At 36.6% G+C, this 15,317-nt stretch overlaps 2 protein-coding genes across 2 annotated transcripts in view; one reads left to right on the top strand and one right to left on the bottom strand.

Moving 5' to 3' along the window:
• Positions 1 to 258, bottom strand: part of LOC126191031 (6-pyruvoyl tetrahydrobiopterin synthase) — a 32,938-nt gene extending 32,680 nt beyond the window's left edge. The window contains exon 1 of the mRNA XM_049931736.1: positions 18 to 258. Within this exon, the coding sequence (XP_049787693.1) occupies positions 18 to 85 (68 nt within the window). The 5' untranslated portion in view covers positions 86 to 258. The remainder of the gene's footprint in view (positions 1 to 17) is intronic.
• A 144-nt stretch (positions 259 to 402) lies between these two features.
• LOC126191030 (electron transfer flavoprotein subunit alpha, mitochondrial) lies at positions 403 to 14,980 on the top strand. Its single transcript, XM_049931735.1, has 6 exons — positions 403 to 559; positions 4,300 to 4,452; positions 11,732 to 11,996; positions 13,468 to 13,683; positions 13,824 to 13,975; positions 14,602 to 14,980. The coding sequence occupies exons 1-6, from the start codon at positions 524 to 526 to the stop codon at positions 14,776 to 14,778; spliced, it is 999 nt and encodes a 332-aa protein (XP_049787692.1). The 5' UTR covers positions 403 to 523; the 3' UTR covers positions 14,779 to 14,980.
• The last annotated feature ends 337 nt before the right edge of the window (positions 14,981 to 15,317 follow it).

The raw sequence follows: 15,317 nt of genomic DNA, 5'->3' as shown, positions 1-15,317 counted from the left end.
GCTGCGGTTAATCTTACCTGTGTAATCTGTGACAAGCGCTGAATATTTCCCTACGAGTGAGGTACGCTACTGGATTGCCCGCCATTGATCTATGTGACGAGAGCAAAATTGGGCACAGATACAGAAGGATCCGTGGTCAACTGGTTACCTAACGAAAAGCCACTGACATACTCTTTTATTTTTTTACCAATGCAGGTCGTCTGACAACTCGCTCAACTATCTCACATAACAGGTGTCTCCGGCGTTACCAACCGTTATTTACGTAACCGAAAAGCTTCAAGTTTTCTAGGAATAACGTTATAAACAACCAAAGTGAAAATTACTCAGTTTGTTTGTCACTTGAACATCGATAGATATTTTCATTTCGGAAAGAACGTAATAAATATTTGACGATTTGATTTCGTTAAGTTGCCTCGTGTTTTGCTACTAGTGGAGCAATTGCCCTTTGATTCCATCTATGGACCAGGCGAAAATCTGGGGTCGAAGTCTGTGTGTGTGATGTGGAGTCTAAGTTCGGAGTAAAATGTTCGCATCTAACAGCAGGGGACTAGCATTGCAGGTAGCTTCCGTTTTAGTATACTTTCATACATTTAATACGATGTCCGACCATCTATTGAAAAGGCTTGTCTGCCGTTTAACAGCTGTGTTTACTAGGTGATATAGTTACTTCAGCCCTTCTACATTGTTCCACACCCCTCTTCGTTCCTGCTCTCAACAATTTTGCGCCTCCCGCATCTTTGTGGCTATCGGAGTGTACCGTTTATAAAACGGTCACTCCCACTTTGTCAAGTAAAAGTGCAGCCAAATATCACGAGGTACTTCTGTTGAAACGATTCCATACGCCACGCTGATATGGCATTATATAATCCTAAATTTATTTACATCGCCACAGACATTAATCCTAAAATTGCAGTTCCAGTAGTAGAAAAATTTGCCCAATCGATATTTCCGTAAGGAATGCGAAATGCTGTTACTTGTTGTATGTTCCCAAACAACTGTAGTACGGCACAGTTTAAATTATTTACTTAAACAAATTTATCACCCACCTGAATGAAGAGATGTAGGTCTCCATTATGAATATGACTTTTCAACTAAGTGTCTGGTATTGACTCAGACAGCTGCATGTATTTCTATTAACAGAGCATAGCAACAGTTATCAAACTCCATATTCATTAAATTGTATTGACATTCCAAAGAGGTAAGATAAATTCCCACATTTTCTGTTTAATACATTATTTTTTATTAATATCATATGTTACCTACAGTGCCCCACTTCCACTTCACTGTTGGGTGCCCAACATCACAAGTGATTAGTATCTCAGAAGTCTGAAAGTGATACACATCCAATTTCCTGAAAGGAACAGTTCCTTGCTTGGGGAGGAGAGGGGGATAGTTTGGGGATGGTTTAGAGGATGAGTAGGTCACTAAGACGATAGTGTGTGATGAAGGGAGAACCATTTGCAGTGAGGATAAGGACAGATTTTACTATATAAAGTCTGAAAAATCAATAATACACAACTTAAAACAGAAACATGATGGATACTGTAATCTCCTTCTTGTCACTTCCATAGGGATTCTGTGCACAAAATCAGATTAATTACAGCATGCACAGAGGCATTTAAACAGTTGTTCTTACTGTGCTATGTATGTAAATGAAATGTGAAGAAGCCCTAATAACTGGTACATTAAAAAGTACCCACTGCCTTGTATTTCAGTGGTTTGCAATGTATTGCTGGAGAAGTAGAAGTAAAAGGGTCTAACACACTTTTCTGGGGCACATTCAAATTAGTTCTATGTGTGTTGATGGCTAACAATCGAAGATCGTATGCTGTATCCATCTTAACTTGAAATGATAAATTGTTACAAATTTCATTTGACACCTGATATGATCTTACTGTCACTAATAAGCATTGGTGTGTTAATCAAATGCCTCGTGAAAGTCTACTTGCTCTGATTCGTGGCTTGCAGGATGTCATCTGAGAAAAGTGTGAGTTCAGTTTTGCATGACTATTGCCTTTGGAATCCATGATGGTGTAATTTGTTCTGTTACAGAGACCTTTTTATACATGAGCTCTTAAAATGTTCTAATGCTTTGCAACAGATGAATGTTTTGGGTAATGAGCCTTAGTTTTGTGAATATCTACTTTAGATTAGATTAGATTTACTTTCATTCCAATTGATCCGTAGTGAGGAGGTCCTCCAGGATGTGGAACATGTCAGAAAAACAACAATACATGACAAATATTTACAACTAAAACAAATAAGCTAATGTACCATTCCACAGGTCCCAAGTGGAATGATCGTCATTTTTTAATGAACACTTAAGTCATTTTACAAATACTAATGCACTGAATTTAAAATAAAAAAGTTTTTTATTTATTTATAAGGTAATAAACATATAATACAACTACTGAAATACTTATTTACAATGAACATATTACTGCACTGAAATGGTGCAGAAGTTAGATTATACTTACACACACACACACACACACACACACACACACAAATTTTCAGTGAACACATTACTGCACTGAAATTGTGCAGAAGTTATGTTGTACTTATATTCAAATCAGTTGGTTTTACTAAGAAATTCATCAATGGAGTAGAAGGAGTTGGCCACCAATAAATCCTTTAGGCTTCTCATAAACTGAATTTCATTGGTTGTTAAGCTTTTTATGGCTGCTGGCAAGTTATTGAAAATGTGTGTTCCTGAATAATGCACACCTTTTTGTACAAGACACACACACTACTGCTGCCCTTATTGTCGAGGATGCGATGTTTGCTTTTTAAACAAATCTTCACAATGGGCCTGATTACTGTTACTATTGTCTTTTTCTGTTAGTTGAAAATAGTGTTCATATTTTGTGTATTTGTTACATTTGTTACCCAGGGAACATCAGTCAGTAAGAACTGAGTGTGCGTACCAATAATATGTAACTAAAACGCTATGACTGCTGCGCGCGTGCACACACACACACACACACACACACACACACACACACACACACACACCTTTAAAAAAATTATTTACAAAGCTTAGGAAATGATGACTGAGCAATGAGGTTGGCTGCTCATATCCAGCTCGTAATTTGCCACATTCATTTTCCAACCATTCTTAATGCGAACTGTTACCAGCACACAGTGGAAAATCCATGAACACTGATAAACACTCTTTTACCCCAATTTGTACAGGAAAACTGTAAAATGACACAATATATTGCGTCCTGACAGAATTGAAAGTTAACAATTTGTAACATAATATAATATTTAAAACTTCCATTAAAGGGCATGCCCTATATTATATAGTATTTCATGTTAAAATTTACTTGATAATATTACTTTAATTAAATCTACAGGGGGATTCAAAAAGAATACCACAACTTTAGGAATTTAAAACTCTGCAACGACAAAAGGCAGAGCTAAGCACTATCTGTCGGCGAATTAAGGGAGCTATAAAGTTTCATTTAGTTGTACATTTGTTCGCTTGAGGCGCTGTTGACTAGGCCATTTCAGCCAATAAAGTTTTTGGTCCCTTTTTCTTCGAAGGTGCTACTGTAACTGGAGATGTTAGAGAATTGGCTGTTCCCTCAGCTCGAACAAGAAGCACAACAATTCATATTTCAGCAGGATGGAGCGCCACCACATTGGCACTTATCTGTCCGTAACTACCTGAACGTCAACTACCCGAGGCGATGGATCGGCTGCCAGGCAGCCCGTGACAAAGCACTTCATCACTGGCCTCCAAGAAGCCCTGATCTTATCCCCTACGATTTTTTCTTATGGGGGTATGTTAAGGATATGGTGTTTCGGCCACCTCTCCCAGCCACCATTGATGATTTGAAACGAGAAATAACAGCAGCTATCCAAACTGTTACGCCTGATATGCTACAGAGAGTGTGGAACGAGTTGGAGTATCGGGTTGATATTGCTCGAGTGTCTGGAGGGGGCCATATTGAACATCTCTGAACTTGTTTTTGAGTGAAAAAAACCTTTTTAAATACTCTTTGTAATGATGTATAACAGAAGGTTATATTATATTTCTTTCATTAAATACACATTTTTAAAGTTGTGGTATTCTTTTTGAATCACCCTGTATATTATACTAAATGAATTGCCTTTTTAAAGGAAAGCAATGTGGGTAGACTAATGCTGAAATTTAATGCTTCTTTTTTGTGCCTTTATTATAATGTTTAATACTGTAAGTTGTCTGCTTCAGAAGTGTGGACAGCAAGCACATGAATATTTCCATAGTAAGTGTGTTATACTGCAATTTGTTATTCCTTTCCTTGCTTGCAGCTTTCAAATCATCTGAAGAGGCTACAGAGCACTTTGGTGCTAGCTGAACACAACAATGAAAAGTTGATACCAATAACACAGAATGCCATAAGTGCAGCAAAAAAGATTGGTGGAGATATTTCAGTTCTTGTAGCTGGAACAAAATGTGCCCCGGTTAGTATATGAAATAGATTTTTATGCAAATGAATAACATAACTTGGTTACAAAGGTGTATACTTTGTTTGTGTTACACATGTAGTGTAAGTTTTGCAGAGTCAATAATTTGTCAACAGACTGTGACATGTACTTTTATTTAGAAGCTGTGTCTACCTGTTTAGTTGGGTGGTAACATGCTCGCCTGCCACGCAAGCGTGCCCGGATTAGATTCTTGGCTGGGTTGGAGATTTTCTCCGCTCGCAAACTGCGTGATGTGTTGTCCTCATCATCCTTTCACCCTCATCACTGGCACGCAAGTTGCCCAATGTGGCATCAACTGAAATAAGACTGGCAATTGGCGGTCGAACTCCCCGGATGGGGCCTCCCAGCCAACAATGCCATACACTCGTTTCATTTCATTTAGAAGCAGTTTAAAGTTGTAACTTTGATAAATTTAATTTTGAATAAAAGTACATAAGTAATCACTGCCACTATCATAAGTTGCATCAGAATAAATGTAGGTAATTTAGCTACTTACTTTTTATCACGTTAACTTAAAGGAACTTGAAAAATGTTTAGTGTTAAGACTGAGCAACGTGAACATCTTGGCACCATGATCCTGTAAATGTCATTTTTGGCTCATGTGTTCTAACGTTCCCCAAATTAAAGAATACGTATCACCCTCATGTCAGAAATGTTTGTGAAAAATTGTTATATGAAAATACTGGAACATATGAAGAAAGTTTAAAATATCTTTCCCCAAATTTTGGATCAAAGTTGTCGTTGATGCATAATTTTGAAATTCTGCACATTTTCACAGATTAGTGTTGCTGGAAAGGTGTGTTAAAAGTTTGTAACCTTGTAACTTTTTTACATATGAATAAATTTGAGTCAACTTTGTGTCAGTGGAAAGATAAAAGAATCAGTTATGATATAAAATTATTAAAATGCTGGAATTGTGCATACAGATCTGTAATGAAAGTCATTTCTAAAGATTTTTTGTAAATTTCAGGATTTTTTTTCTCACCAAAATCACAGGTTTCACCATCTTAATTTTGTTTCACGTAATACTAGCCATCATACTTATCAATATTAAAAAAAATCACAATTGTGTTTGTGCCGGTTAGTGTTTTTAAACAGAAAGAACATAAATGAAACTATATTTGTTCTATTTTTACTCTTAGCTAATGTCAACAAATGATCTTCAATTCATATTAAATAGATCTATAACATTTTTAAAAAGTGTTCATCCTCTTAAACAAGATATCAGTGGAAAATACTGTCTGATCCTAAAGTATATATGTGACTGTGACTTGAGCTTGCACTAAGAGAGTGCAAAGCTATTAAAATATGATCATAGGGGAGCCACCAAACTTTGGCATGAAGTGGCCATGAATAAACTGTGCTCATTAATTTTACCTTTGCCTTTCTTCTTTACTGATGTCCAAAATTTTTGCGCGCCACCATTGATGTCATAGGTGGCTGTGACAAACATTTCTTCCTTGATAGTGACATGTAAGAGGCCTTGCTTGATGGACATGTATGAACTTAGATGATGATGATGATGATGATACACACATTATCTGCAACCTGCTGTCATTCAGTGGTTTGAAGAAATGATTACATCTGATCCCAGTAATGGTAGAACCAGTTTCATATTGTTTTTGTTACATATTTGTGAATTTTATATCCTCTGTTACAATGTAAAATTTTGTATTTCCTGTGACGAATATAAACAGATCTTTGGACATGAAATGAAATTGTCATGTGGATTCTGTAAACTTGTTCTTGTGACTAAATGTTTGAGTCCCACCATCTCTTATGTGCATTTTTGCTATGACTAGAGGCAAAATTCCATTATGCTGTTGTCCCATGTTGCTTGTGATGGCACAAATTTGCAAGGTTGTTGAAGTTTTTATATTGTGCCTAACTGCCAGCACATAAGTAAATGACATGTTTGATGTGTGTTACTTGTTCCAGTATTCAGGTGAGCGCAGTTTCATGGGAATCTATGCAAGACAATGATGTTGACTTAACGTAGCCCTGTGTTTATAGTACTTGACAGAAGGATAAAGTACTGCATTGCAGTGTCTGAGACACTGCTTTAACAATCAACAGCCACATTAAATTGAGAATGAACTCAAAAACTTGTATTATGGTTCTGCGTCAGCTGTAGAATATTTCAGAGCAAATGAAAATTTGTGCCGGTACAAATTTTTGAGTGTTCTACAGCTGATGTAGACCTGTATGGTTTTCTGTAAAATTCACTATAACAATGCATGGAGTATCAGGGAGTGTTTCCATGCTTGATTTTGATTCACAATTTGGAGGTTTCAGTATTTAACGACATTGTGTAAAGTTTCTCATATTTAATTTTCTTATGTTAAGACAAGGTACTAAAGTTAGATTATTTAAAAAAAAAAAAAAAACACACACACACACACACACACACACACACACACACTCTTACTTCATATTCTTCAGGACGTTGAGAACAGTGATGGAGCATGCACTCATCGTTTTCCAGACTGCAAACAGTTTCTGTAAAAGTTCAGTATATGGTTTGTTGATGTGTACGCATACACATACTTTAGGTATGGCATGGTTGTTTACAGTAGTCCATTCTTTTGGGTGGAATTCACCGTTTTATTGGAATGTTCCCACCTTTCAGATTAAGCGAAATGAGCCTTTTTGTCTTATATACTGTTTTGCCAGTCCCTGAAGACACACGTAAACAATTTTTTTACTTGCAGAAGTTCTATGTATGTCATCATAATAGTAAAAAGTTTGAACAAGTGTTTCCACACCATTACTTATTCTGTTTCCCACTTTCTAGTTTCCTTTTTGACCAAATACCACATTATTTTTGTTATGCTTTAGACTTCTTTATCGTGTACTCTGTAGTGTTACAAAAACCTTTAGACCTTTCTTTTCTCCATCGTGTTAACCATTTAGCATTGCCATGTTGTTCACACATTTTCCACTGGAACAGGTAGCACTTCGGATGCTGTTTGCTGGAATTTTAATGCTAAGATAAAAGACATGGATAGTGCATTTTGGGTGCCTGTCTTGTGTGCTTTAGTTAATTTTTAATGGTGAAGAAATTTCAATTAATTCACAAGTTTCTCAAAGACTGTAGATCAGTCTGCTGTATATTGTGGATCATCAACTTCACATTCATCCATCCTTGGCAAGCTGTATATGTAGGAGATAGAATGGGATTATGACATGTTGCTAAAAGCTTTGTACCCGAGATAAGTCGTCATTTGTATTTGCTTGCCATGGGTAAAGAAATTAATTTTAAACATTTCTTAACATCTTTTTTACGTTGCTTATTAAAAGGATCACAGAAAATCATTTGTACGTCATCACAAATATTCCAAATTAGAGTCTTTGATGAGAAGAACACACACATTGTCAGTATTCTAACATTGTCAATATTCTAACAGGAACTTCTCAACTTTAATTCTCAACTTCAGTGAATCAGTATAAGCTTCTTTCAGACTTGACATGTCTGTTAAATCAAATCTTTTTGCTGCTGCTGCTACTTTTCTTCTGGTGTGGGGAGGGGGGTGAGGGGCGGCTATAGAACATTTGTTTTCCATAATTATTTCTAATTTGTGTGTGTATTGTGCAGCAAAGGGATGAGTGATAAAACTTTCTGTGACACTAATCAGTGCAAAGATGTATTGTGAAGAAACAGTAAAGGGAAGAGTTAATGACAATTTTATGTTATCTGTATTGCTTACGTTAAGGAACAAATAGGATTTATATTTGACATTGCAGAAATCGCCCTGTAATATGCTCAGAGTAAGAACAATAGTAAAACTGTTGCCAGTTCACAGCAGTCACACTTCTGTTACCAACTAATACTGTTTACTTCCGACTAACTTACCAGACAGAAGAGGCACTGAAAGACCCTGGGAGCCTGGCAAGAATGCCAAAAGCACAAATTCAAAAGACAGTCCTCCAGTGACTCTCTCTCTCTCTCTCTCTCTCTCTCTCTCTCTCTCTCTCTTTCTTTCTTTCTTTCTTTCTCTCAGGTGTGTGCATGGCATGTGGTGTTTGGGAGTGCTGCTAGCAAGAAAGGAAAAAAACTGGGTTCTGATTTGTGTTGAAAAGTCTTGTAATAGGCATTATGTGAATTAATCCCTTAATCCCCAACATAAAAAAATTTAAAATTTTTCACAAAATTGACCTTCATTTTCACAGCAAGCAATGAATACAAGAATAAATTGGCAAAAAGTAAATAATCAATTGTTTAAAGTTGTTTCACTTTGTAACCACTTGGGGATAAAATTTTATACCAACCATCAATTCATAAGATATATCTGAAAGCAGTTTTGCATTTTTCGTAGACACAACCTGTCATCCTGAAACTTCTACGAACTCTTATGCCTAAAACAAATTATAGCCATGAATAACAAAAATGGGCCAAAAAGTAACAAATTTATATCAAAAGTACAAACTGCTCCAGCAGTTTAATTTCAAAATCACTCATAACAATAACAGCACCAACTCAAATTTAAACTACAATAATGTTAGATATGCTTTCACTGTCAACAATCTCGTCAGTATGATCACTAAACATCACACACATCAAAATCTCTTACCAACACACAACACAAGCTCCTTGCTGATTGTTGCTGTGAATGTTGAGACTGACTGCTACAATGCACTACATTCATAGAGTACCTCAGTTGTTGTCTCTCTTGCCACCAGATCAGTGGTTTCATATAAAAAGCACTGGTACCTGAAAAGGGTGGTTTTAGACAGAAACCACTGGTACTCAGAGGGTTGAAAACTAAGATGATGCAGCCTGTGGTTTTGGTGGAAAAGTTGTAAAAAAAAAAAAATCCTTCATAGCAGATTTGTAACTATTTACATGCATATTTCCTTCATTTTAATAATTTTATATTATAGTTGATTATTTTGTTTTTCTTTCCAATGACACCAAGATGAACAAAACTGATTAACAAATAGGAAAGTTGTAGTGACTATTGTGGCTCTAGAAGCCAGTTTGTGGATGTGACCCACATTTAAAAATGGCCCCTAAATGTAGTTTTGATCAAAATAACATGGATTATTTTAACCTTTTTCCCTACACATACTTATATCAAATTCATATGAACATCTGCACTGTGAGGTTAATGGTCACTAGGTGATTCCATGTGAAAAACTGTACTAAGGACGTGCATCTTTTTCTTTTTTTGCAGTTTTTACCGCCTTTGTAATCTTCATTCCTTTACTACAAGCATTCCACTTAACACTTCAGTTATCAGATAACCTCTTTGGTATTGACAGTGAATTAAATATAATTGAAGGGATGTGATTCTAATATAAACTGCCTGGCAGATTAAAACTGCATTGGTCCAAGATTCACTCAGAACTTTTGGCTTTTGTTGATGAATGTGTCTGAGCTAACCACCGATGATTCACGACTCACACTCACAGCCTTAACTTCTGTGAAGTTTGGAAAGTGAGAGGTTCTGGTCGAAATAAAGCTGTGAAGGAGTCATGCCTGGATATCCCAGATGGTAGGGCATTAGCCCACAAAATGCAAAGATTTCAGGTTGGGGTCCCAGTCTTAGTCCAGTACACAGTTTTAATCTATCAGGAAGATTGAAATCGGTGTACACTCCGTGGCAAAGTGAAAGTTCATTCTGGATTCCATTGTAGTCAGTCAGGCACTCCACATATTATTCTTTTCTATAAATAAGTAAAGTGGCCATCAACCTGAATGTCAGTTTGAACACCACAGTGCTTTTCTAGGCATTGTGCTATTGGGAGACAATATACCACTGCCTTCCTATGATGTTTGAACCATCGTATCCAGCCTTTTATAAGTAGATCTACAGTTTAATGTGGATTCCAAAACCCAGCACAACTAGGCATTTTTCTCATAAAAATGGTCCCCAGTGGGGGAAAGAGTTAATAAATGACAGATAAAAGTACGACGACTGGAACCTGTGACCTCTGGATCTGTATTCAGACATTTTACCACTGAGCCACTGTTTTTTCTAGAGTGAAATGAAAAGTTGTGAATGTGTATTATTTCATGGGTAGCTGTCACAAGACATGTACTAATCATGATACCTCAAGAAAGATGTGATACTGATTTAACTGTTGGCAAATATTGAAAACGGAGGGTGAATTACAAATTTGTTTTGATAGTATGAAACTATTTTAGTTCTTGTCACTTAACTTTCAGTGCTCTTTTTGACACTAAGCTTAGGGTGCAATACGAAATTGATATGAAGGCTAACATAAGGCTTAAAAAGTAAATAAAGTTTGATGTGACATTTTCTTAGATTAATGTTAAAGAAATGTGTTGTTGTTGTTGTTGTTGTTGTTTTTTCAGTCTGGGTTGCAGCTCTCCACACTAGTTTATACTGTAAAACTCTTTTCACCTCTGCATAATTCCTGCAGCTTACATCCATTTGAATGTGCTCACTGTATTCAAGCCTTGCTTTCCCTCTACAATTTTTACATTCTTCCCTTCCATCCCCACACTTCCCTCCATAGCAAAAAGACTCTTTCCTGATGTCTCCATGTATGTCCTATCACCCGATCCCTTCTTTTAGCTAGATTGTGCCATAATATTCTCTTTTTTCCTCGTGCTGATTCATTGCCTTTTCATTACTTATTCAATCTGCCTTCTAATTTTAAGCATTCTTCTGTAGCAATATGTCCCAAAAATCTTATATTCTCTTCTTGTCTGAACCTGAACTGTGTATCATAAATCTTCCTTTCTGTACAACGATACACTTCAAACAAATATATTCAGAAAAAATTTCCTAGCACTGAAATTTATATTCAGTATTAACAGGTTTCTCTTTTCCAAAAACACTTCTCTTTGCTATTGCCAGTTGGCATTTTATTTCACTCTATGTTGGCCATCATCAATTTACTTTTGTTGATGCTCATTTTATCACCTCTTTTTCAGGACATTATCCATTCCATTCAACTGATCTTTCAAATACTTTGCCATCTAGACAGAATTAAAATGTTATCAGCCAGCCTTAAACTGACATTTCTTCTCCTTGAACTTCGTCAAAATTTCTTATTGGTTTTCTTTACTATTTGCTCAGTGTACAGATTGAATAACACTGGAGATAGGCTAAAGTGCTGTCTCTCATTCTCTTATCAACCACTGCTTCCTGTTTATGTCCTTAGACACATCTGTTTACTGGTTTCTGTAAAAGTTTTAGTTTACCCTTTGGTCCCTGTATTTTATCTATGCTGCCTTCAGGATTTCAAAGAGTGTAGCAGTGTACAGTACATTAATTCTTTACAGGTTGCTGCACAGCTTTCAAAAGCATCGGGGGTGTCGAAGATTCTCCTTGCAGAAAATGATGCTTTTCTGGGATTCACCCCAGAAACTCTGACTCCACTTGTGTTGGCAACACAGAAGCAGTTCAACTTTTCACATATTGTAGCTGGTGCTAGTGCTTTTGGCAAGTCTGTCCTTCCTCGCATTGCAGCAAAGCTTAATGTGTCACCTATTACAGATATAATTGACGTGAAGGCACCAGACACTTTCGTAAGGACAATTTATGCAGGTAAGATCACATATGATTTTGTATCTGTTTGTTAAGTTGTGGTTTTGTAACTTTACTTCTGTTCAATTTAAGCTATGGTACAGTGAAAAAGCTTACTTGTTATATTGCTGAAGTAACTGCACAATACACTGGTAGACAAACTTAGATTTGTGATCAAGGATGTTTGATTGTGCTACCTTCTACCTGGGATGACTGTCGGCTGTGTCTCAGAATTCCTTGATGTGACTGGAGAAAATTTGGTTTTTTGGTATCCAGCAAGCAGATCATTCAAAATTAATGTTTTGTCATTGTGTGGCAGAACTCGAACAGCTGAAACAATTAAGTCAAAAAGCTGGCTTGGAGTACAGTTGAGCATCTCAGTTATATTTCTCATTGTGTGTAAGACTCAATCCTGAAAACATAATATAAAAAGATTGAGTGAATAGGTGGTGAGCTCATGAGACTATTTACATTATGTTAACAAGCATTGGAAAATGTCTGTTTACTGATTTTAAACAAGCTCACACAGGAAATAACTGCAAATTGTCGTGTGTATTGAAGGGGTGGTGGCGCAAGCAGAGAGAGAGAGAGAGAGAGAGAGAGACACACACACACACACACACACACACACACACACACACACACACACACACACGCGCGCGCGCGCTCACGGGAACAGGCTTGCACTCTCTCCATATGTGCGCACGTATGTTGGGTATTGCAGTAAGGATTCTACTTTGCAAATGTAATGTAATACTTTAGAAAACAACATAAGCTATTTTATATCACTATCTGACAGGCTATAAACTAAGCCGGCCGGTGTGGCCGAGCGGTTCTAGGCGCTTCAGTCTGGAACCGCGTGACAGCTACGGTCGCAGGTTCGAATCTTGCCTCAGGCATGGATGTGTGATGTCCTTAGGTTAGCGCGCTCACGGGAACAGGCTTGCACTCTCTCCATATGTGCACACGTATGTTGGGTATTGCAGTAAGGATTCTACTTTGCAAATGTAATGTAATACTTTAGAAAACAACATAAGCTATTTTATATCACTATCTGACAGGCTATAAACTAAGCCGGCCGGTGTGGCAGAGCGGTTCTAGGCGCTTCAGTCTGGAACCGCGTGACAGCTACGTCGAATCCTGCCTCAGGCATGGATGTGTGATGTCCTTAGGTTAGTTAGGTTTAAGTAGTTCTAAGTTCTAGGGGACTGATGACCTTCGATGTGAAGTCCCATAGTGCTCAGAGCCATTTGAACCATTTGATTTTAGCTCTAAACTAAAAGTATTTCAAAGCAGATTCTATCACAATTTGAATGAAGTTGAATCCAGCACAATTAAAAGAAATACCCCCACAAAATTTTCAAGCCAGGAGTGTACTTTGGAAATGTCGTGTGTATTTATTTGAGAATGAATCAAGTGTTATTCTGATGATTTGAATGAACCTTGACATACTTGACCATTTTTTAAAACATGTCTATTTTTTTGTTTTAAGGAAATGCTATCCTCACATTGAAGTCAAAGGATCCTGTTAAAGTCGTCACAATTAGGGGGACGAATTTTGAACCAGCACCTCTGGAGGGTGGCAGTGCTTCTACTGAACAAGCTGCTGCAGGAGACTACAAAACTGACCTAGTACAGTTCGTTGGACAAGAATTAAGCAAGAGTGACAGGCCAGAACTCACTAGTGCCAAGGTGGTTGTAAGTGGCGGTAAGTGCATATGTATATTTTTGCATCTAATGCTATAACTTATTCTGTTAGGTTTCACTCTAGTTTTTAATTATGTATGATGATCCCATTACCATGTTATCTACATGGGCTATGTAAGACATAAACAATACATTTCTTAGGCCGAGGTATGAAGTCTGGAGACAACTTCAAGCTTCTGTATGATCTTGCTGACAAGCTCAATGCAGCAGTAGGCGCATCTCGAGCTGCTGTTGATGCAGGATTTGTTCCAAATGATCTACAAGTTGGTCAAACAGGAAAAATTGTAGCACCAGTGAGTATATTAATTGATTTATTGAATTTGTAAATCAGTCTTGATCCCTTTTTCCTAACAGAATACATTAACTAAAATGTGTCAGAATTAAATGTTTGTTTATACTGGCAAACCATTAAAACATTGATCCCTCTCTGCAATTTGGAGCAGCTGCACCTCATAATGGCATGTATTATTTATGCCAGACCTTGACAAGACTGTTTCAATTTACAGAACAAGGGATTTGTGATTTCTATCACTCTTCTTCAAGTTTGAGTATATATTCCTGACTCATAGGGTCTACCATTAGGTTACAGCTGATAAAATAAAATAAAAATAAAAAAAACTTAATTTGACTGCAATTAAAGTTAATTCAGTTGTCACAGAGTATCACCAATAGCCACCCATGCTTAGCAGTTTACACAGGGAGTTACAAAGAATGACAGCATTCTACCACTGCTCATTGCTTTGTGTAAAGCACAATATGATCTTTTTTTATAACTAAATTATTATTAAGTTGTACAAATAAGCAATCCATCCTGTTAAGTCTCCCCATGTACTCTTGTAATCAATCAGTTATATTTTTCATTTGTTTAATTCTTGATAAATTTGTTTGTGTTTAAACTAAATGTAATTTTTAATTCCAGGAGCTGTACATAGCAGTGGGTATATCGGGTGCCATCCAGCATTTAGCAGGTATGAAGGATTCAAAAACAATCGTCGCTATAAATAAGGATCCGGAAGCTCCAATATTCCAAGTGGCTGATTACGGATTAGTTGCTGACCTCTTTAAAGTTGTACCTGAACTTACTTCTAAACTTTGAGCTTGTATTTTTTATATTTAAGTAAGTTTATTTTTATAATCTGAAGCCAAATCACAATATTTCACATTTTTATACGTCGTCATTATGTTATTTCATAAACAATGCCTCTTAAGACATTGTGGTCGTAAGTATTTTTTTGTTATGAGGAAATGAATGTACACAAAATTTAATAAATATCTGCCATGCATTGCTGGTCCTGTTATCAGTGTTTCATTTTATCTAAGTTATATGTCTATAATTACCAAAATATGGTCATAAGCTGATATATTTAGCAATATTTACAAATAAGCTTCTGCATTTTGTGATGTATTTTATGTTATGTAGTACAGCTTGTTCCCTTTGCTTTCAAGTTCAGTGTATGCTAATTTGTGATGGGTGTGGGATAAAGTTTTGAATAATAATTCTATAATGCTTTTACTTGCTGAACTTAAATTTAGTCTGCTGAATGAACTGATTTATCATGGAGGTGACCTCACACACACACACTCACAGTTCATTAGCATGCAGGAACCCATGTCATCTGTAATCATATTTCTGAA

The sequence above is a fragment of the Schistocerca cancellata genome, chromosome 6 (assembly GCF_023864275.1).
Source record: "Schistocerca cancellata isolate TAMUIC-IGC-003103 chromosome 6, iqSchCanc2.1, whole genome shotgun sequence".
In the NCBI taxonomy this organism is placed as follows: domain Eukaryota; kingdom Metazoa; phylum Arthropoda; class Insecta; order Orthoptera; family Acrididae; genus Schistocerca; species Schistocerca cancellata.
The sequence above is the reverse complement of the archived record's forward strand: the minus strand, read 5'-3'. Positions and strand labels throughout refer to the sequence as shown.

What these genes read in the sequence shown, in the direction of transcription:
- LOC126191030 (XM_049931735.1), top strand. Translation starts at nt 524, where the DNA reads ATGTTCGCATCTAACAGCAGGGGACTAGCATTGCAG. An exon ending in CTGGAACAAAATGTGCCCCG is followed by an intron (nt 4,453 to 11,731) that starts GTTAGTATATGA and finishes AATTCTTTACAG; the next exon opens with GTTGCTGCACAGCTTTCAAA. An exon ending in CAAGGTGGTTGTAAGTGGCG is followed by an intron (nt 13,684 to 13,823) that starts GTAAGTGCATAT and finishes TACATTTCTTAG; the next exon opens with GCCGAGGTATGAAGTCTGGA.